General features: G+C 38.2%; 1 protein-coding gene across 2 annotated transcripts in view; it reads left to right on the forward strand.

Annotated features, from left to right (window-relative positions):
- The window catches only part of LOC126299380 (GTPase-activating Rap/Ran-GAP domain-like protein 3), a 1,486,407-nt gene that overhangs the window by 1,435,106 nt on the left and 29,210 nt on the right, over positions 1-22,091 (forward strand). For both annotated transcript variants that reach the window (XM_049991244.1, XM_049991245.1), the window contains exon 21: positions 18,768-18,886. In XM_049991244.1, coding sequence (XP_049847201.1) covers positions 18,768-18,886 — 119 coding nt within the window. The remainder of the gene's footprint in view (positions 1-18,767; positions 18,887-22,091) is intronic.

Genomic DNA, 22,091 nt, shown 5'->3' on the forward strand with positions numbered 1-22,091 from the left:
TGTGCCATATCCATTATGACACATTAGGTCCTTTAAAATGCAAGATATGCTACTCTAATCTCTTCTTATCATATCTCACATTTTACCTTTGCTTTTACTTCCTCATATATCCCATCCCCCTCTGGTCCCTCACCCAATTACTCTCAATACACTCAGAAAATGTTTGATGTTTTCTTTTTCGTCATCTCCAGTGAGCTTATAAGCACAAATCCAAACCAAATCAGTTATAATTTTATTTTCTCACAAGTCATATTCATTTTTTTGTAAATACTTCAATAACTGCCCATCCATTCCGATTTTAAATTTTCCTTGGCCTCCCTAAACACATTTAGAAGTGTTATGGGATGATTCTTTGGGAAATGACATGATCTGTGTCCTTCTACATTGTTGCCCTTTCCAGTTTTGTGTTTCACCTCTAATGACTGCAAAATTAATAAGATACTAAACCCTAATCTTCCTTCCATCCTTTTGTTGCAGACGGGATGGCAACATAACCGTTTATCATAGCATGTGGGTGGCTGGTGTATGTCAATGTAGCAGCCTTTTGTCACATTCATAGCAAATAATTTGTTTGTACCATAGTAATAATGGGAAAGCATTCTTCAGAATATCATGTTACAGTTTTAAATACAGGTTGTAAAGAATATTTTAATCCTGAATTGTTATACAAGTAAAAGTACCCATGTAAATTTTATCATCTAAATGGTCAGATGTTAATATAATGAATCTATTCTCCAATGGACCATGATTCCGATAACATGTAATATTCATAGACCATAACATAAGTTTTACTTTATGCTCCAAAACAAGCTGAGTAGCAGAATTTGGTTGTACCAAAGTTTATCCTCAAATGTCACTTATCACAATTATGTGTGTGATGATTGTTTGCTGTCAGTGCCATAGATCCATCAAAAATTGCAGTGGTACTGGTAGCTATACATTGTTTGACCTCCATCCAAAGATTGGTTTGAACTCTACAGTGCTACACTGGGCGATCCCTTTTGGAGGTGACATATTCTTGCATTCCCCTGGCCTCTAAACTGATTTACCTACTAGTTACAGTGGAACCTACAGTTTAATATGGGATGCAAACCATGCTGTAACTTGGAATTTTTGATATTAAAAGATCATTTTCAGATGTGAAATAAGTAATAAGTGATAGGGAACTGGACAAAACCCAGATCTCTAGAAATATAGTTTGCCACTTACCCACTGAGCTACTGAATCACAAAACTGCTTACAAAGGATGATAATTATCAGTTTCAAGTCAATAATAATTGTGAATTTGGAATCTGAACTATGGAAAGTCAAAATTATAAAAAAATTGATAAATGTACAAAGTATTACTCAGATTCTAAAGAAGAGTATAATCATTCAATTTCAAACTCATTCCTTAAAAACCAATCCCATGCAGTAAAAGTGATTTTTCTGCATATTCACACACTTTATTTTTGCAATATAATCACAATTATGTATAGTTCTGTGCTATTTACAGAGAAAAAAGTGTACCCATTATGCAATAATTATACAAAATTTACTTATTCTTTTTTTAGATATACCAATTTACAAACACAGTAACAATATCACCTGCCAAAACTCTTCTTCCAATTACATAAACAAATTGCTTCAAGACACATTTGGATTGGCTCCATTACAAGTCATATGACATGGAGTGAATAAAGTCTCATAGGTTTTGTGTAACAGCAAAGACTTTAATACAGACTTGAATCCAAAGTTAGCATTTATACAGAAACAATAAACTGAATGAGTTTCTCTTTTTGATAACATTATTGCAAATGCAACAAATGCTTTGATGTTTTTTTGAGTGTAACCATAATACAAATACACACTTAGCAGCAATATTAATGGACAGTTGAATTAAACAGATGGCAACTAAAAGTGGTGGTAAATAACTTAAATCTACTTGGATGTAAAGAACAGAGTGATATGTTCTAGTGACTAACTGTGTAGCCAGAATTAATTATGTAAGGACTTTAGAAAATAAGTTACAGATGCTGACCCACACTAAGACTATTGCACAATAAGAGTGATGCATTGTCACAACAGAGCATATGTTCTGGGTTTCCTGCAGGCACAAACCTGCTGAAGTATGGGTAATAAATGCATCACAGTGTGCGAGTGAAATGGCACGCCAACTGGAAATATATTCCACAATTTGACCAAGCTTACACAGATGTGGATGATGCTGATCAGTAAGTCCCAATCTTGCACCATGTGAATTCCAGCTTTTCATCAAGCTGAAAGAACAACTGGGAGGAAAGAGATTTTCCAATGACCAGAATGTTCACGCTGCAGTTCTTGAGTGACTCCATGATCAAGGAGTAGATTTCTGGGGAAGGTGCTACCATACCTTCTCGTATTTTCCTCTTAATTTCTGCCTTTATCACCAAAAAATTTTTGGGGTTTTCCTAGTTTAGCAGTGACTGGTGGCCCCAGTGAGATCTGAATCTGGTGCATTGTGTCATGTTTGCACTTCTGATGAGACACTGTCTCTGGAACCTCTTGAATGATGTTCTTAAAATTTTCAATGAGTTGACTTCTGATAGAACAGAAACATTCCCATGTAGAGGCCCACAGCCAAGCGAAAATGGAGTAGGAAATCACCTCCTGCAAGAGGCCTGGTGACATCTGCCATGATGAAATTGCATTAGAACAACTTGTTCAAATCAAGGTCCAATTACAGATATTTTTGCCACACATCTGAATGTGGGAGTTGTTGGCAGCTGTCAGGATTTAGGTGCTGGGAGATCATAATGAAAAACAGGTCTTTCACACAAATATGGTAACCAAAATATTGTAACACTTTTGCAACCTCATTATGGAGACTTGGAAACTCTACCTGACTAAAGCAATGTAGGCATCTTGAACAGTTTCTAACATAAAAATACACTCCTGGAAATTGAAATAAGAACACCGTGAATTCATTGTCCCAGGAAGGGGAAACTTTATTGACATATTCCTGGGGTCAGATACATCACATGATCACACTGACAGAACCACAGGCACATAGACACAGGCAACAGAGCATGCACAATGTCGGCGCTAGTACAGTGTATATCCACCTTTCGGAGCAATTCAGGCTGCTATTCTCCCATGGAGATGATCGTAGAGATGCTGGATGTAGTACTGTGGAACGGCTTGCCATGCCATTTTCACCTGGCGCCTCAGTTGGACCAGCGTTTGTGCTGGACTTGCAGACCGCGTGAGACGACGCTTCGTCCAGTCCCAAACATGCTCAATGGGGGACAGATCCGGAGATCTTGCTGGCCAGGGTAGTTGACTTACACCTTCTAGAGCATGTTGGGTGGCACGGGATACATGTGGACGTGCATTGTCCTGTTGGAACAGCAAGTTCCCTTGCCGGTCTAGGAATGGTAGAACGATGGGTTCGATGACGGTTTGGATGTACCGTGCACTATTCAGTGTCCCCTCGACGATCACCAGAGGTGTACGGCCAGTGTAGGAGATCGCTCCCCACACCATGATGCCGGGTGTTGGCCCTGTGTGCCTCGGAAGTATGCAGTCCTGATTGTGGCGCTCACCTGCACGGCACCAAACACGCATACGACCATCATTGGCACCAAGGCAGAAGCGACTCTCATCGCTGAAGACGACACATCTCCATTCGTCCCTCCATTCACACCTGTCGCGACACCACTGGAGGCGGGCTGCACGATGTTGGGGCGTGAGCGGAAGATGGCCTAACGGTGTGCGGGACCATAGCCCAGCTTCATGGAGACGGTTGCGAATGGTCCTCGCCGGTACCCCAGGAGCAACAGTGTCCCTAATTTGCTGGGAAGTGGCGGTGCAGTCCCCTAAGGTACTGCGTAGGATCCTACGGTCTTGGCGTGCATCCTAGCGTCGCTGCGGTCCGGTCCCAGGTCGACGGGCATGTGCACCTTCCGCCGACCACTGGCGACAACATCGATGTACTGTGGAGACCTCACGCCCCACGTGTTGAGCAATTCGGCGGTACGTCCACCCGGCCTCCCGCATGCACACTATATGCCCTCGCTCAAAGTCCGTCAACTGCACATACGGTTCACGTCCATGCTGTCGCGGCATGCTACCAGTGTTAAAGACTGCGATGGAGCTCCGTATGCCACGGCAAACTGGCTGACACTGACGGCGGCGGTGCACAAATGCTGCGCAGCTAGCGCCATTCGACGGTTTCTGGTGTGTCCGCTGTGCCGTGCGTGTGATCATTGCTTGTACAGCCCTCTGGCAGTGTCTGGAGCAAGTATGGTGGGTCTGACACACCGGTGTCAATGTGTTCTTTTTTCCATTTCCAGGAGTGTATTTGTCATCATAACTGGAAATACCTTGCTGGTCAGTCAGTTACATCTGCACATGCACAAAGATGCTTTTAACTAAAGCAGCAAATGGTCTCAAAAACAGCTCAAAAACAGATGTAAGACTGACAGTGTCCTCCAACCCTTTATAAAACTATCCTTGCAATTCTTTTAAGACCAGAATGAATTCTTCAAACCACACAGTTTCTTTAATGACAGTGAGCTCAGGGAACTGGACTGTCTTGGCCAGAATGTGTCCTTTTTTTCAAAGCAATTTTATTTTTAAATGCATCCCCATCAAATCAGAAAGAAGTTACATTTCAGTGTCTTACTATGAGCAGTGTGCAATCAACTCCACTTACAATGCAAAGACTGCAATCCATTTCAGATGTTATTTTTCCTTCATAAATTTAAAAATGGTGAGTTTTAAATCAAACAATCATTTCAGGCATGCCCTTTGACTCAACCAATGTACTTTGCAGTAATATGTGAAGTCTCTCTTTGCTTCACTCAGTTTCATTGAAAATTGTTGCAACTGGCACTAGAATAATGCATGCAGCTTCAGAAATTTTTTTTGTATCACCACTTTCTTCAGATTCTTCACATCTGCAAACTTAGTACAAAATGTTTCTTGGTGTGCAGAGAAATTAATCCTGTCTATTGATCATTGTAATTTTTTTGCTCTTTCATTGTCAACTAAATCTTTAAAATCCTTCTTGCATGGTATTGTAATGTTGTTTCATAGCTGATATGCAGAACCTATCACTTAAGTGAATTGACAGTTCTCATCCCTCACGTCTGTCATTCTCTTTCATTTTAAAGGATTTGATAGATCACTAGATTTCCTCTTTTTGTACAAACAGCCAGTGGACCTGTGAACATCTTTCATATAATGAACAAATAGTGAAGAGTAAACGCCACTCACACCATGATTGTGCCACACTGAAGGAGTTGTGCTGACTAAAAACTGCTACACCACAATACTCAATGAAATGTCATGCTGTTCTGGGCAGCAAAACTGACCTGCAGGCCAGGCCATGGTTCTCCCTTGGCCAGCGTGTACTGTGTGTGTGAAGTTTGGCATGCTGTGGCCAGCCCTGCATTAAATGATATGGTATGCAGTAGCTGAATCCAGATGAAGTTTAAACTCTGTTTCAAAAAGTGAAGGTATTTCCATTATTCACCAGTGTTGTGTGGCTCAGTGGATAAGTACCAGACCACAAATCCAAAGCTCCAGGTTGTGCCCCAGTTATAACTTCTTTCACTTCTGGCAATGATTTGTTAATGTGAGAAATGCCAAGTTGTGCTGTGGTTGGAGTCCATGTTAAACTGTAAGTTCTACAATAATTGGCTGTGTATTCATTTGATTGCTTTGGAGACATCAAGGGGGGCATTTTGCCTCCACTAAGACCATCCTTGATAAAGCACTACAGTGTTTAAACAAACTTTCAAGTTTATAACAGCTTTATTTACAATAATATTTGTTAAAACTGCAACACAAAGAAAGAGTAACGTAGATGAATCCACAGTTATAGGAAGTGTAGAACTGTTTACCAATAGTAAGTGGTTCAGCTTACAGAAGGGTGCTGTACATGTAGATCCTTCAGTGTCCTGTGTCATGTGACCGAAAAGATCAGTGTTACACTAAGCTCAATTACCAAAGAGCTGTCAATGGACATGAAAACATGACAGCAAATACTCATTATATTTATTTTCTTAAAATAATCTTGACATGATTCATATGGGCTAAGTCCTGCCTTGAACCTTATGGCTTACTTTTGCCATCAGACACTAATTTTGAGCCTATGGAATCGCTCCATAATAGTATTCTATAACTCAGGTGGAAATGGAAGAATGCAAAATATGCATATAACAGAAGTTCTTTACTAGCACCGCTCCTCACCCTGTACAGCAGATAGATGACATGTGCCAATTTACCACTTAACTTCCCTGTGTGGGTATCCCTGCTGCAGTTTTGAACTGTTTGAAATACTAATACTTTTACTGTTATCGTGACAGGGAGCATTCAGATTGAATATAATAGCTTCAGTTTTACTATCATTCTTCTACAGTACATTTGCCTCAAACCAAGTAGTGCATCTCTCCATTGCCTCTGCCATGCTGTGTTACAGATTTTCGAGTTTGGTATCACATGTGATGAGTGTTGTGTCATCAGCATATAGCACTGCATCATATAGTACAACTGCAGGTAACTCATTTATATAAGTAATGAAAAGGAAAGGTCAAAGAACAGATCCTTGAGGTACACGCTTTTCAACTGGGAGGCATTCTGACATTTGATTATTTACCTTAACTAATGGTTTTCTATTGTCCAAGTAGGAGTGCATTAGGTATAGAGCATTCTCTCTCACTCTGTACTGGTAGACCTTTTTTATGAGAATATTGTGGGGACCATATCAAAATCTTTCCTTGGCTCCAGCAGTGTTCCACAGATAGTATCTTTATTTTCAAAACAATTGTATATTTTTGCTACCATACTCCCAAGTGCTTTGACTGTAGAAAGGCTGGATCTGAAACAATACTGTGAGGGGGTAAGTATATCACTATGTTGAAAATATTGACTCATGTGTTTATGCATGTGGTATTCTATTCTTTTTGATATTATGGGTCTAAGTGATATTGGTCGATAGTTATCTGGAAATGCTATATCTCCTTTATTATGTACTGGTTTAACTACAGATATGTGTAAACATTCTGGGTAATTACCTTTATTTAAAATTTTGTTGATTATTGTAGCCAGTGGGGTTAAAATTTCATTTCTGATATATTTAATAACATAATTTGAGATACCATGGTAATCCTCTGGTCTATAATTACTGAGCTTTGCTACTGATTCATTGACCATCTTCTCAGTACACAAGTCCAGCGAAAGCTGTCTGCTTACTGTTCATTTCTGGCAGCAGTGCCTCTACCTTACTCACATCCTCCATTATGCTGTTAGCTGACTAAGAACTGATGAAATGTGCATTTAGAATATCAGGTGGAATTGGTGTCTGGTATACCTTATCATCATAGTTTATTTCTCTTTCAGTAATTACCCTTAGAGCTTTGCATGTATTCACTGAGTTCATTGTATATGTATCATTTACTTTGCACTTGCTGCTCTGATTTCAGACCTGTAAATCTTTTTCACTTTCACATACATTTTCTTGTCAGCATTATTGTGCTTAGACCTGTCATGATAGAGTAGTGTTATGATTCTTATTCTACTTAGGTGTCTAGGACCACAAACCTACACAACTCTATGTCCTCCCTTCAGTCTATCTGGAATACTGAGTCAGCATCTCTCCTAATGAGTGAGCTATTGAACTCAGAAAAATGGCAAGACATTACTATCATGCACTATAGATATTGATACATTTGTTTCTACAATCATTGATTGTGAATATTTTGTTGAAACAGAGCAAGCTGGAACCTGCCATGTGCTCTTATGGCACCCATATTAATTTTTTTCCCTCAATTTTTCATTCAATTATTAATCAGCCTTTGCTTCACTTAAGTCAGGCTTTCCTCTTCAGTATGCTAATTTTATTAATGTAATTAATTTCAGAAAACCATGTTAATTAAAAGTTTTTTAACAACTGAAATGCTTACTACAATATGAGATAGCAACCTTTGACTGAACTAATCAGTCTAATATAGCATGTTGACATTACTAAATAGAAAGACGGGCATTCTGACCTTGGAGTAACATATTTCAAACTAATTAAATAAAGAAATAATTGTAATCAAAGTTTGAGTAGACCCAAAACTACTTTAGGCATTTGTACCATTGTGCCTGTTACATTCCAAGTTTTACCACTACATCTACATCTACATCCATCCTCCGCAAGCCACCTGACGGTGTGTAACCTACTTCCTTTGTTTCCAGATTGCATTTTCTTAGGATCCTTCCAATGAATCTCAGTCTGGCATCTGCTTTACCAACGATCAACTTTATATGATCATTCCATTTTAAATCACTCCTAATGCGTACTCTTAGATAATTTATGGAATTAACTGCTTCCAGTTGCTGACCTGCTATATTGTAGCTAAATCATAAGGGATCTTTCTTTCTATGTATTCACAGCACATTACACTTGTCTACATTGAGATTCAATTGCAATTCCCTGCATCATGTGTCAATTTGCTGCAGATCCTCCTTCATTTCAGTACAATTTTCCATTGTTACAACCTCTTGATATACCACAGCATCATCTGCAAAAAGCCTCAGTGAACTTCCGATGTCATCCACAAGGTCATTTATGTATATTGTGAATAACAACAGTCCTGCGACACTCCCCTGCAGCACACCTGAAATCAATCTTACTTCGGAAGACTTCTCTCCATTCAGAATGACATGCTGCATTCTGTTATCTAGGAACTCTTCAATCCAATCACACAATTGGTCTGATAGTCCATATGCTCTTACTTTGTTCTTCTTTTTCGAAACTCATGCTGATTCCTACAGAGTAGATTTCTAGTCTCCAGAAAAGTCATCACACTTGAACATAATACGTGTTCCAAAATTCTACAACTGATCGACATTAGATATATAGGTCTATAGTTCCGCACATATGTTTGGCGTCCCTTCTTGAAAATGGGGATGACCTGTGCCCTTTTCCAATCCTTTGGAGCGCTTTGCTCTTCTAGAGACCTACGGTACACCGCTGCAAGAAGGGGGGCGAGTTCCTTTGCATGCTCTGTGTAAAGTCGAAATGGTATCCCATCAGGTCCAGTGGCCTTTCCTTTTTTGAGTGATTTGAATGGTTTCTCTTTCCCTTTGTCATCTATTTCAATATCTACCATTTTGTCATCTGTGCAACAATCTAGAGGAGGAACTACAGTGCAGTCTTCCTCTGTGAAACAGCTTTGGAAAAAGACATTTAGTATTTCGGCCTTTAGTCTGTCATCCTCTGTTTCAGTACCATTTTGGTCACAGAGTGTCTGGACATTTTGTTTTGATCTACCAACTGCTTTGACATAAGACCAAAATTTCTTAGTATTTTCTGCGAAGTCAGTACATAGAACTTTACTTTCGAATTCATTGAACACCTCTTGCATAGCCCTTCTCACACTACATTTTGCTTCGCGTGATTTTTGTTTGTCTGCAAGGCTTTGGCTATGTTTATGTTTGTTGTGAAGTTCCCTTTGCTTACATAGCAGTTTTCTAACTTGGTTGTTGTACCATGATGGCTCTTTTCCATCTCTTATGATCTTGCTTGGCACACTTTTTTTTTTTTTGCAAATCAAATGACACCTTTCACTAATTGATTAAGCCATTAATTAAGCATCAGTTAAATTTGCGTTGATGATAATAACTCTAAAAATGGTGCCTGTACTCATAAATGTATTATTCCCAGTGCAGATATATAAAATGGTTTCATGACCTTTTGCATTATTCTTAACTACTGCATACTTTTTAAACCAAGTGACTGTGGTATCATATAGCCCATCTGAATTAGCAAAATCTAACCTAGCTGCTTATCAAAACATTATGTTATTTCCAAAATCACAACATTCTCTTATGCTAGTCATTATAAGACCAGCCCCACTCCCAAAATAATCAGTATGGGCTCAGATAGCGATGATGATTACTATATGAAAGTCCCAGACGAGCTAATAAATGAGTAACACCTCTGTTGGTATCAATAATAATGTCATAAAGTCTACAGTCAGTAATCACACACCTAATATCTCCAAGACAGTATGCCACCTAAGTAACAAAATCTTAACATCATGTAATTTTGTAATCATATCTTCATGGACATCTGTGTTCAAAGTGCAGTTCATTCTTAAACACCGGTGATGCAATACTTTAAAGTTACTGTCTGCTTGTATTGTATTAACTGTTCAGTGTCAACTATATTCATTACTGTGCATTATTGTCAGCCATTGGAAAACTTACTGCATCTACTAATTGACTGTGTAAATGAAAGCCAACACTGATATTCATATTTGAGACTTCATATGATAAAGTGTATTGTATCTGCCACTGTCAAACTATTTCATATGAATGTGGAAATGTCTGCCTGTAAACAACTAAGTCATATGAAAACTGGAATTGGTCATTATACTGCTTATAGTGACAACAAAACTTTGAAAAGTCACACTAATTAAAAGTTGTGCAGTGAACATATTGAAAGTTTTCCTGTAATACCAGTGTTTCTGCTATTCAAGAAACTTCCTTCAATCAGGCTCTGAGGGCAGAGTAATCATTTGCAGATAGATCGCATCCCGATGCCACTTCACAAGTTTTCTGCATACTGGTCCACTTCCTTCCACTCGGCTTCCTTTTGTGGTCGAGTGGGAAAATCCCCCTTTTTGAATGTTTCTATCCATTTTTGTCTCAAAGTTAAGTCCTAGATGGACATAAGCTCAGTTGTTATCTCAAGGTCTCCACTTTGCTGGAAGTGTTCATACAGCATTGTACCTTCATCATTCCATCCCAGAATATATTCTTTTCATTATCCTCTTTGTATACACTTTTCGGCTGGTGCTATGACTGCATCAGTGATGTTTTGGTAGCCAGCATAAAAAGCTTGTTGGTACCCAACTGACTACTACTATGTGCATAATATCTGGAGCTATCAGATCTACCTAAGTTCACTGGTTTCTGCTGTTGACAGGTATTATGCCAGCTGTTATGTGCAGGTTTGCTATTCTTATCATGGATTACAACAAGATGCCCAGAAATCCTAATCTACTGATGCATATATACCTGCCACTTTTAAATCTTAAAAGGCTAGAATAGAATCATGACATGTTCTGCATGATGATTCTGACATGTTCACTAGAGATTTTAAACCTCTTGAAGAATGGAAATGTCAGCAGGAAGCTGTAACAGATGTGCACCTGCATAATGCCTTCTCAGATGCTAAGCTCCCAAGTGGATCTCATCTACCATGATAGGCCTGAACTGCCCTGAATCGAATCCAACCAGGCCATGAGAGTTGCAAAGGTACACTCCACAAGTAAAACAAATTGTAAATCCAAATTATGATTGTGGAGCTCCAGGCCAGAATATATATCACATTGTCAGTGATTGTTGGATTCAAGCACTTCATGGTAGTGAGAAAGATTTCTTACAAACAGCACCAGAGGCTGTGCACTGGATTGAAGAATTACATTCAGTTATGAAAAACATGTAACAATGTCAAGTTCATTGTTTCTTATATATATATATATATATATATATATATATATATATATATATATATATATATATATATAAAGAAACTTCCATATGGGAAAAATATATTAAAAACAAAGATTCCAAGACTTACCAAGCGGGAAAGCGCCAGTAGGCAGACACAATAAAATAACACACACACAAAATTTCTAGCTTTCACAACCAATGATTGCTTCTTCAGGAAAGAGGGAAGGAGAGGGAAAGACAAAAGGATGTGGGTTTTAAGGGAGGGGGCAAAAAAGGATAGGTATATACTCGCGCGCACGCGCGCGCGCACGCGCGCGCGCACACACACACACACACACACACACACACACACACACACACACACACACACACACACACACACACACACATATCCATCCATACATATACAGACACAAGCAGATATATATGTATATGTGTGTGTGTGTGTGTGTGTGTGTGTGTGTGTGTGTGTGTGTGTGTGTGTGTATGTGTGTGTGTGTGTGTGTGTGTGTATGTATGTATGAAATTTACTAAAGTTTTTATTGATATGCACAACAGAGTGATAGATGTGTACACACTTGGTGCAGTAAGGATATCCAGTATTTTAAATAGTTCTTTACTATGAATCTGACTGCTACTTTTAGTTCTCATTCTTAGGGCACTATTCTTCAATTTAAAAACTGTTCTATTTTGCACATCTGAGCCACAGAAAAGAAACCCACTGCTAAGAACTAGGTACTAATAACAGATTGCTATTTCAGCTGTTACAAACTGCTGCTAAAACCCTAAGAGGATAATAACATATCGATGACATTATTTTTACCAGTATCTTTTCATGTTCATTCTGTGCTGATTGACAAGCAATATTCATCCCTAAAAACATTTTATTTGTTACACAATCTGTAGGCTTATTGTTTATGCTCAATGTGACAGAGTCATTTTCCCTCTTTGTGGTGAAATGCAGGCTATTTGTTTTATTTTCATTCAGTGTTAATTTTCCACCTGCTGCCCAGTTGTAAACATCTGTGAGATTTTCATTTGCCTTCTCTATTAGGAGTTCTGATGTTTTATCAGTGAGTAAGATTTAGTTTTCATCACCAAAGAGAACTTTTCTCCATGTCTTCCTCGAAAATAAATAATATAAACTGATTTACAAAAAAAGTGAAGCACCAAAAAGACATGGTCGGGTGTCACTGTAACTTTTTACACTTACACACTACCAGCAGGTATGTAAATGTTTCATGTTTCAGTTCATTGCAGTAGGTAGAATGACTATCAGAGGGTGTTAGCGTTGTTCATAATTATGTTTTTGCCAGGCCTAGCAGGATATACAATGGGTGTAACAGTGTCAGGTGTTGAGTGATCCCTTTTAAGCACACAGAGATGCCATGTACTGGTGTGAGACACCATTATCAACACATGACATTGTTTGAAAGAGGTCTTTGGGAATATGTTCAAATCATGAAATACCCAGATTTGAGGGCATTTGGATGTTACAGCAGGCATACGTTGGACCAGGTGGGAATGGGAGGGCAGACAAGAGATGATCACTGTACTGTGCACCAAGTACATCATAACACCTTCACATCTGTAAATGTTATCCAAGAACAACTAATGAACTCTCTGCAACATTGTGTGTCATCCTGCACCAGTGCTTGGAGACTAGCAGCACCTGGACTATGGAATTACTGCTCGTGCATAGGATGCCATTAACACCACTACACAAATGGCTATGTTTTGAGTGGTACCATGAATGGGGAAGCATGGACTACTGATTAAATGGCATCATGTCGTGTTCAGTGATGAATCCCGGTTCTGCATTATTCTGGATGACCATTGTACAGTGGTGATCTGTGGAGGGGTCACATTCTTCCAATATTTTGGAGAGGCATGGCAGTGTTACCTCTGGGATCATTACGTGGGGATCTATTGCGTATGACTACAAGTCATGGTTGGTAATGACTGAGGGATCCCTGGTAGCACAACATTATGCCTTGGACATCCTGTGTCCTCACATGTTACTTCTCATGTGACAGTATCGTGGTGCCATTTTTCAACAAGACAATGCTCATCCACTCATGGCATGTGTCTCTAAAAACTGTCTGTATGATGTTGAGATACTACCATAGCTAACAAGATCCCCAGATTTGGTGTCAACAGAACACATTGATGACCAGTTAGGACGTCAACTCCATCCCATCCCATTATCCAGGATGTCGAGGAACTGTCGTAGCAGTTGTGGGTCAGCTCAGCTCAAGAGAAGGTACATCAGCCTTATGACACCCTTCCAAACTGAAATAGGACTTTCATCTAGGCCAGAGGGGTGCAACATCCCACTGATATGTGTGCTTATATTCCATACTCTTTGTAAATTTAACTTGACTCTGTAATCACTGAGATAACATCACATACCTTCTCAATCTCTGAAGTCTAATTTTGTTTCCTCCTTCTCTTCTGGATGCTTCATTATTTTAGTCATGTGGTGTATATTTGGCCCAGTACATTACCCTGAGGCACACTTACATATGCACATTTATTGTATGACAATTGTTTTACTAAACATTTATCCTCATCACATGAATGAATTGTCACTACATTTTACATACCATTTTCCACATAAGACAGGAACCACTCATTTGTTATTCCTGTTACACATAATGTTCCTGGTTTGCTTAATAGTATGTTATGGTCAACAGTGTCAAAATCCTTGGATAAGTCTAAGAATTTGCCTGTAACACAGTCACCCTTGTCAAGAGCTTCAAGTACAACATTTGTGAATCCTGTTACAGCTGATACTGTACTTCTGCCACTTCAGAAACTAAACTGTGCGTCATTGAAAAGGTTATATGTATCCATGTAACTCATTATTCCATCTTTCATGATTGATTCAGTTATTTTTGAGAATGCTGTCAGCAGTGAAACTGGCTTGTAGCTTTCAATACTTTCAGCATGATTTGCTTCAGTAAGGGTACAACACACGTGTGCTTCAGATATTCTGGAAAAAATACCTAAACTAAAGGACACAGTTATTATCCTTGATTTTAAATTCTGGTGTGGAAAACAACATTGCTGTGCTTGCAGTGTAGCTTGTTGCTGGTGCTAAATGTGTTTTGGAAATAGTTTGTTGCAAGTTCTCTGCAACACTTGAGAAGCAGCCATTTACAAAATTTGTTGCAAGATCTCTGCAACACTTGAGAAACAGCCATTTACAAAATCTGCCAAGTCCTCTGAATTGTTTGCTACTCTACTCTCATCTCTGTTTGACTTATCACAGTGCTTGTGTTTGCCTATTCCAGTTTCATGTTTTACGTCATCCTATACTACTTTCCTTTTATTTTATGTATTGTATATTTTTGTCATTGAATGATTTTTTGCAGGACGCAGTACCCTCTTGTATATTCTTTTGTATCTGTGATAGTAATTTAAGAACTGTGGATTAGTGTAATTCTTTTGCAAAGAACTGAGACATTTAAGTGTCTGATATTCTAATACCCTTGTTACCCATCTACTTTCCTTATCTGATGCTGGTTAATATGTCTACATTTCTGGACATTTGTCAAGAAATGCTTTATTTTCATGTCCGAGCTCATTTTCCTCTTCTCTTCATTAAGACATTGTTTATGATAAACCTACATAAACAGCACATATCAGCATTTCATCAAGCAATTTCTTTGATGATATGTGCAACATACCTTCTTGGTTACAATATGAAACACTTTCCTAAAGGAAATGCTCATAAGGCCCTCTGTTAGCAAGGATACATGTTCAACCTGAAGTCATATTGAATCCCTGATTCACTCACTTACCCCAAGAGATTTGTGTATTGTTTCACAGTCTTTCACAATACAGGTGTGAAAAGTCTATACATCTTGTACCAGGGTTCCACACACAAGAGCTTTCAAATGCCTCCACAAATAAAAGTCTTGTGACTTCAGGTCTCGAGAGCAGGGATGCCAAGGAATTGGTACACGTCTACCTGGTCATCTGTCACTGAATCTGTATTTAGAAGACTATAGATGTCTACACTGAAATGAGAAGGAGCCCCATCATGCATGAAGTACATTTTGATGCACACATAAGGGCACATGTTCTAGCAGAACAGGTGACATGTTCTCTAAAAAGAGTGGTACATTTATCCATTGACTCTGGGTTCAAGAATATGAAGCCCTAACAAACAGTCACCAAGAATGCCCACCCAAATGTTGACAGTAAACCTTTGTTGATGGTGTGACTCTCCAGAGATACACAAGTACACCAGGGATTCAGTGCAAAAGCATGCTGATGCACGTACCCTTACAAACAGAGGGTATGTACATTTCATTTAGCAAAGTGTTTCATACTGTAACAAAGTGCCTATGTTGAATATTTCATGTAGAAAATATTTCACGTACTGCTTGTGCATTCTGTTTCTGTGTGTTCCCCATGATAAACATGATGATGAAGAGAAGTAGAAAATGAGCTCCAATATCCACGTAACACATTTTCTTCCTCTACATGTGAGGAATGTTTCTTGACAGTTTGGCCATATCTTTTGTTATGCCCATTATGTATAAAACTAGTGATTAAAAGACATTTCTATGTACCTGTGAGGTATTACAAAAATATGTAGTATGACCACAGCACGGTGTGACCACCATCTTGTCTACATAATTTAATGTACTTTACAGCTCCATCTGCAATATCACTGTGATACATTACATTTCCAAGAAACTACATGTGACACTGTAGGCATATGAAAGCTGCTGGTGGAATACTATGTGCCAAAGTATATTTTTTTCCAAATGTTTTCAACTTCAACAATCCTTTAGTGATGACCACATATGTGTTAAACATTACTATAATAATCTGCATTTGCCACCTTGTGTTATTACTTAGTGTAATGGAGAAAGAACAAGTTTGTTGACTTATGGTGCTATTGGATACAACATGTAATGGTGACTCCAATGTACTAATGGTGATATGAACAGCAGTTCCTTCATCATGGAGGTTTTAGAGTCTGCAGTACAGTCCTTTCTTCAGTCAACTTCACTTGCCATACTTTTACATGGCAGTGCCCATCAACATGTGGCAAGAAATGTTCAAGTATTCTGCAAAGAATAATAGACCCCACTGCTCTTTTGGCTTCCACTTTGCTTCACATGGCTCATCTGACATAATTTCAGATAAAGTTGATCAGAAACCTGTTCGTCGGAGTCTTGTACCAGTCTCTTTTGAAGTTGTGTGGATTTGTTTCCAAAGTGTATGGAGCAAGTTTTCTGAGAAAGATATGCAGTCCCTCCTTGATTATTCTGCAGTGCCATTTAGAGATTCTGATTATGCCATGTGGGAACTTTACACCATACAAAATTCTTATAGTCATTGCTCATGTACTGGTCTGTAACCCAGATGATTGACATACTGTCATCTATTAAATCATGGGTATAAATTTCATTTAAGTCAAATGTAGCTTTTGATAGGTGCAAATTTTCACATATGTTAGTGTAATCAATGATTTTCTGTGTAACAGGAACGCCAACAGAAATTAAAGTAGGTGTCTTTTCACAGAACAACAAAATGAATGGATATACTACAAAGTATCAAGAAAAATTTATTTGGCAGTTTTATCATTACGTTTTGACTCTCTCAACTGTGGCACAGTAGTAAATTACTGTTCATACATTTAGATAAATAGCAGTTCAAACCCCATCCAACCATCCACCTTCGATTTTGAACAAATGAAGAAGATATGCAGTGCCAACCCGGTCCTGGGACTTGACTGTCAAAGAGGCAGTGGAAATATGTCTGTACAACAGCCTAATAAACCAGTATAGTGGATTTCAACTCAGTGCAGCATGGGATTGTCCAACTGGAAAAGCACAACAGGAATCCTCTGGCTTAAGGTTGTGGCATCTACAGATAGAATGGACAGACATCAGGACTCAACCTCTGCATCAGGGCTTGCCACCTGCCAGGACCGCTGGTGTGGCATCGTCTTCTGGAAGAATGGTATATACACAGAAGAGGTCAGCAGTCCTGGGTCTATATAGATATGCAGAGTATAGCATCCTGACACTTTGCCTGAAGGTGGTGGGTACAAAACTCATCGAAACATTGTGACAAGATGCTGCTACCACTTGTCTGATCACTTGAGAAGATTTTACTAACCAGAGTTAGGTTTTTCATGGCTTCCCTAAGTTGCTTAAGGCAAATGGCAGGATGACTCCTTCAAAAAGAACAAGCAAAGCTTATACACTACCTCTAATGACATTGTCATCAGTGGAACACTAAATCACAATATTTTTCCTTGACGCTCTGTGAAGAGTCAGGATGTATAACAAACAAATTACATAAAGTTTTCAAGGTCAGTTTAAAGCATTATCCACCAATAACTGTCAACAATACATAAAAAAGGATTAAAAAATAATGATGAGTTACACTTTGAGAGTAGTTAAGTGAAGTCATGGTTCCATTGATGCTGTGTGTTAGTTGAATAAAATGCTTTATTCAGTAATATTGACCAGTTTCAATCCAGCAGGCATTTTCAAGAAAAACAATTTTAAGAGCCATTTCTCCTTTCTTCTCTTTGTCATGTTATTACCTCTTGAAATGATGCCGTGTACAGAGCATGCTGTAACTTGAATATTTACATGATAACCTGATCTAGTTCAGTTTTTTCAGGTGATTTTTAATGTTTTGTTTGTTTCACACTGATTACCACCCTATAATTGATAGTCTGTTACAAATTTTAATAATTATTGCACCACTCAGTCATTCAGATTAAGATACAATGATTGATACTGACCTTAACAAATGCCATGCAAGTGAACCGGAAATGACATTTCACTTCTGTTAACCCAAACTAAGTATGTAGACCCTCATATTTTTTACAGTTACTCATCAGCTTATAGTTATTGGGTTACTTCTGTTTAAACATTTCAATAAATAAGAATGAAAAATCCTATGTCTTATGCTGTCTACTGCCACAGATGTGTCAGTACTGTATTTCATACCACAGTGCGCTAGTTCCTAATTGTAACCATTTATAGTGCTTGTTAACAGACATTGTCAACATAATGTATGCTATAGTCAGGAAGCAGGAAATATACTGAAGGACCGGTATCAAAACTTGTTTGCAATTAGAACCATAAAATGCCTGATTCCAGTTAAGGGAAGTTAATATACTGATAAGTACTTGATGTGCTACCTTTCATAAAAATCACAAAATGTAGGAATGTATTGTTAAGTTTACAATTAGGTTTTTGTGAAATCAAGCAAAAAAATAATTCATTATCTTCATGTATCTCTGTCTTTTTCAGTCTGTGCTTTTCCTTACATTTTTGCCTTTACTACTGATGCAATGGAAATCCGACTAATCATCAATGGAAATTTGGTGCAAACAACTGTTATGCCAAAACTCCATTTTATTTGTGCCAAGGTAGGTACCTACCTTTATATTCATCAATACAGCTTAATATATTTTAATTAAGATCCTTTTATTAGCCACTTATATGCTCTGGCATTCACACAAAATATTTCAGTATGTTTGTTAGTAAATCTAAATAATATCCATGATATCATGCTATGATGTGCAACATGCCAGCATATTAACACTAATGATACTTTTCTTCATGAGTTTATTCTTGTTCCTACACTATGGCCATTTACATGAGTAATGTTTTTATCTTTTATGTTTGTATGAAATATCATACTTCTGTTGATAAATGTCTTAAGCAGCAATTTTCTGGAATGATTCCAAACAAGACACAAAGTGTTTTGAAAGGAAGATATCTGGTATTCACCCTTCAACCTCATGCAGACAACAGTTTAAAAAAACTGGACAGTATAACAACAGTCCCACAACATGCTGACTCTGTTATGAAGTTTGTAAACAACCAAAGAATAGCAGCATTCAAAAATATAACATTAGTAACAAAACAGACTCCACTCTCCACAGCTTGATCTTACTATTGCACAGAAAATAACACAGTATTCAGCCATAAGTATCTTTGACCACCTTCCTTGTGAATAAAAGGAGATGTCAGACAATGAAAGCAGTTTAAAACCAAAGGAAAATCATTTTTCTTGAGAACTGTTCCTACTTCATAGATTAATTTCTGAAAAGATAATATCTATGTGCAATTGGGTTGAATTTAATAATGTTTATTATAATTGAAATTACAATAAAAATCCAGCTATGTAAATAAACAGCATGTGAACATATTTTCACAGAGTAAATGTATCTTATTTGTAAACCTATTGACATTTTTTGCATCAAGATGTCACAAATATCATCCATAAACACATAAATAATTGACCGAGTGCTTCCTGTTATGCCTGATTTTAATTTATATTTTTTGCCAGTACCTTCTAGTATATTCTTGTATGTCACTGTTGTTTTGAAATTATGAGAAATCTATTAACAACAAATTCCTTAAGGTTGTAAATGTATTTTGAAGCTGTCATTGTATGACTAGTTACATCCACAGTTTACTGCAAGATGGAAACTGTAGACCTAAAGATATTCCAGAATATTGATCCATATGACACTAATACATGGAAGTATGCTAATATAACTAATGTTCTGCCACTTTCATCATCAAAGTCAGCAACACAAACACAGTAACAGGTCCCAAAATAAAGCTCGTAAAGATGTAATTTCTAATTCAAGTACTTACCAGTATGAATACCCAGCGTTTTTAACACTATGTTTTATATTTTTCTTTTCCTCATCTTCCACCTGAAAATGTTGGATCCTATTTTGAAGAACTGTACAAACTGTGTTTATTAAATTAAATGACAGTCCATTCACAAAAGACTGTCCATAATATTAGCAAATACTTCATTGATGTTCCTTTCTGATAATACACTTCTTGCTCAACTTGACTATGATGCTTTTAATTTTCATCAAGAGAATTATATTAGTTCATCAGTATAATACCAAAGGCAATTAATACGAAAGCAGGAAATGGGTACAGACACTCTCAAAACCTATGGTATATTTGCTGATTTATTTATTTATTTATTCTTTCCCAGTAGAGTGTACATTTGTATAAATATCATCAGTGATTGATACAATGGTTTTTATTCAATAACATACATTATTACTTTAATTTTTTGTTGTAATTCTTGTATTTAGTCCAATAGCCTTCCTAGTTGTGGCATATACTTAACTTAAGTAGTGGCAACTATTTATTCCCAACGAACACATGTTTGCACATGTTACTGTCCTTCAAAGTAGTCACCAGCGTTGTGTAGAACCCATTGCCAGTGATGTGGAAGACATAGTATACTGTTAGCAGAGCCTGTTATGTTGATGGTGTGAATGGAGCGGTCTACTGCCTGCTGAATCTCTGGAAGAGCTCTGAAGCAAATGTCATGAAGTGGTCCCTTCATCTCTGAAATTAAATCAAAGTCACAAGTACTTAAGTCCCATCAACTGAACAGTGCAGCCAAAGCTTGCACCGTATGCACCCACACATTGTTTTGCAAAATGATGGGTGGGTTGCACATAAAGTGTCGCTGCTTCCTTACAAAGCTGGTCACAGGTGATGTTCCAAAAATGAATAGTAATACTGTGCATTGATGGTCTGCCATGGAGGAACATAGTGCATTAGGATAACACCATCACAGTCGTACACGAGAATCACCATAACTTTCACCATACTGGGGCTCTGATGCACTTTCAACTTTCGTGGCCACCCATAATGACACCATTCATTGGCTGGCGTTTCAGTTCTAGCTCGTACAATGTGGCCCATGTCTCATCCAGTGTTATGATACAGCATAAGAAAGCCTCTCCCTTGTGCTCATAGTGCTCCAAGTGCGTCTAAGCAGTGTCATAATGCATCCATTTCTGCATTTCCATCAAGTCATGCGGAACCCATCGTGATCATCGTGATGCAGCTTTACACATGCCCAGGCATTCCTTCAGGATGCGAAGCACAGTTGTATGTGCTAATCCAGTTTTGTGGGTGAGCTCAGAAATCGTATGGCGTTGATCACTGTCCACTAACATGGCAACACCATGCACTTCTTCTTCAGAGGCGCTAGGATGACTTGTCCAATGCATGTCTGCGACAGTTTGCCAACCTATGTTGAAGTTATTTACCCAGTCTGCCACGGCAATGCAGATTCTCCGCACGCCTCTTGAAGACCTTGATGACACTGTCATGCTGTATGACCTCTGGCATATTCAATCTTGATCCAACTCCAGTGTTCCTGTTTTGAAAACATAGTGACACTGCTACGTTAGACCACTCGCTCACAAGTGACTGTGTTTCCCTTGATTGTGTGCATGCTGGTGACGTGGGATGGGTGAGTCCATTTGCTCAGAGGTAAGGTAGATATGTCAGCAATGTGTGCTATCAGCGACAATAGTAGATTTCATTGCATAGTGTCTCCACAGCAGTGTTGCCACTATTTAAGTTCCAATCTACATATAGTTACATACTAACATTCTTACGGAAATAAAGTTAGGTATTACTATTGAGGCTATTGAGGGCTATTTTAAATATTCATTTACAGTTTAATAACTGATATCAACCAGATTTTTTAAGCCTTTGACTAAACGTGCTGGTGTCATTTACATCTTCAGTTTCCTGTGGCAAGTCATTGTACAGCTTTAGTCCATTTTGTAATAC

Source organism: Schistocerca gregaria, chromosome X (assembly GCF_023897955.1).
Source record: "Schistocerca gregaria isolate iqSchGreg1 chromosome X, iqSchGreg1.2, whole genome shotgun sequence".
NCBI lineage: Eukaryota > Metazoa > Arthropoda > Insecta > Orthoptera > Acrididae > Schistocerca > Schistocerca gregaria.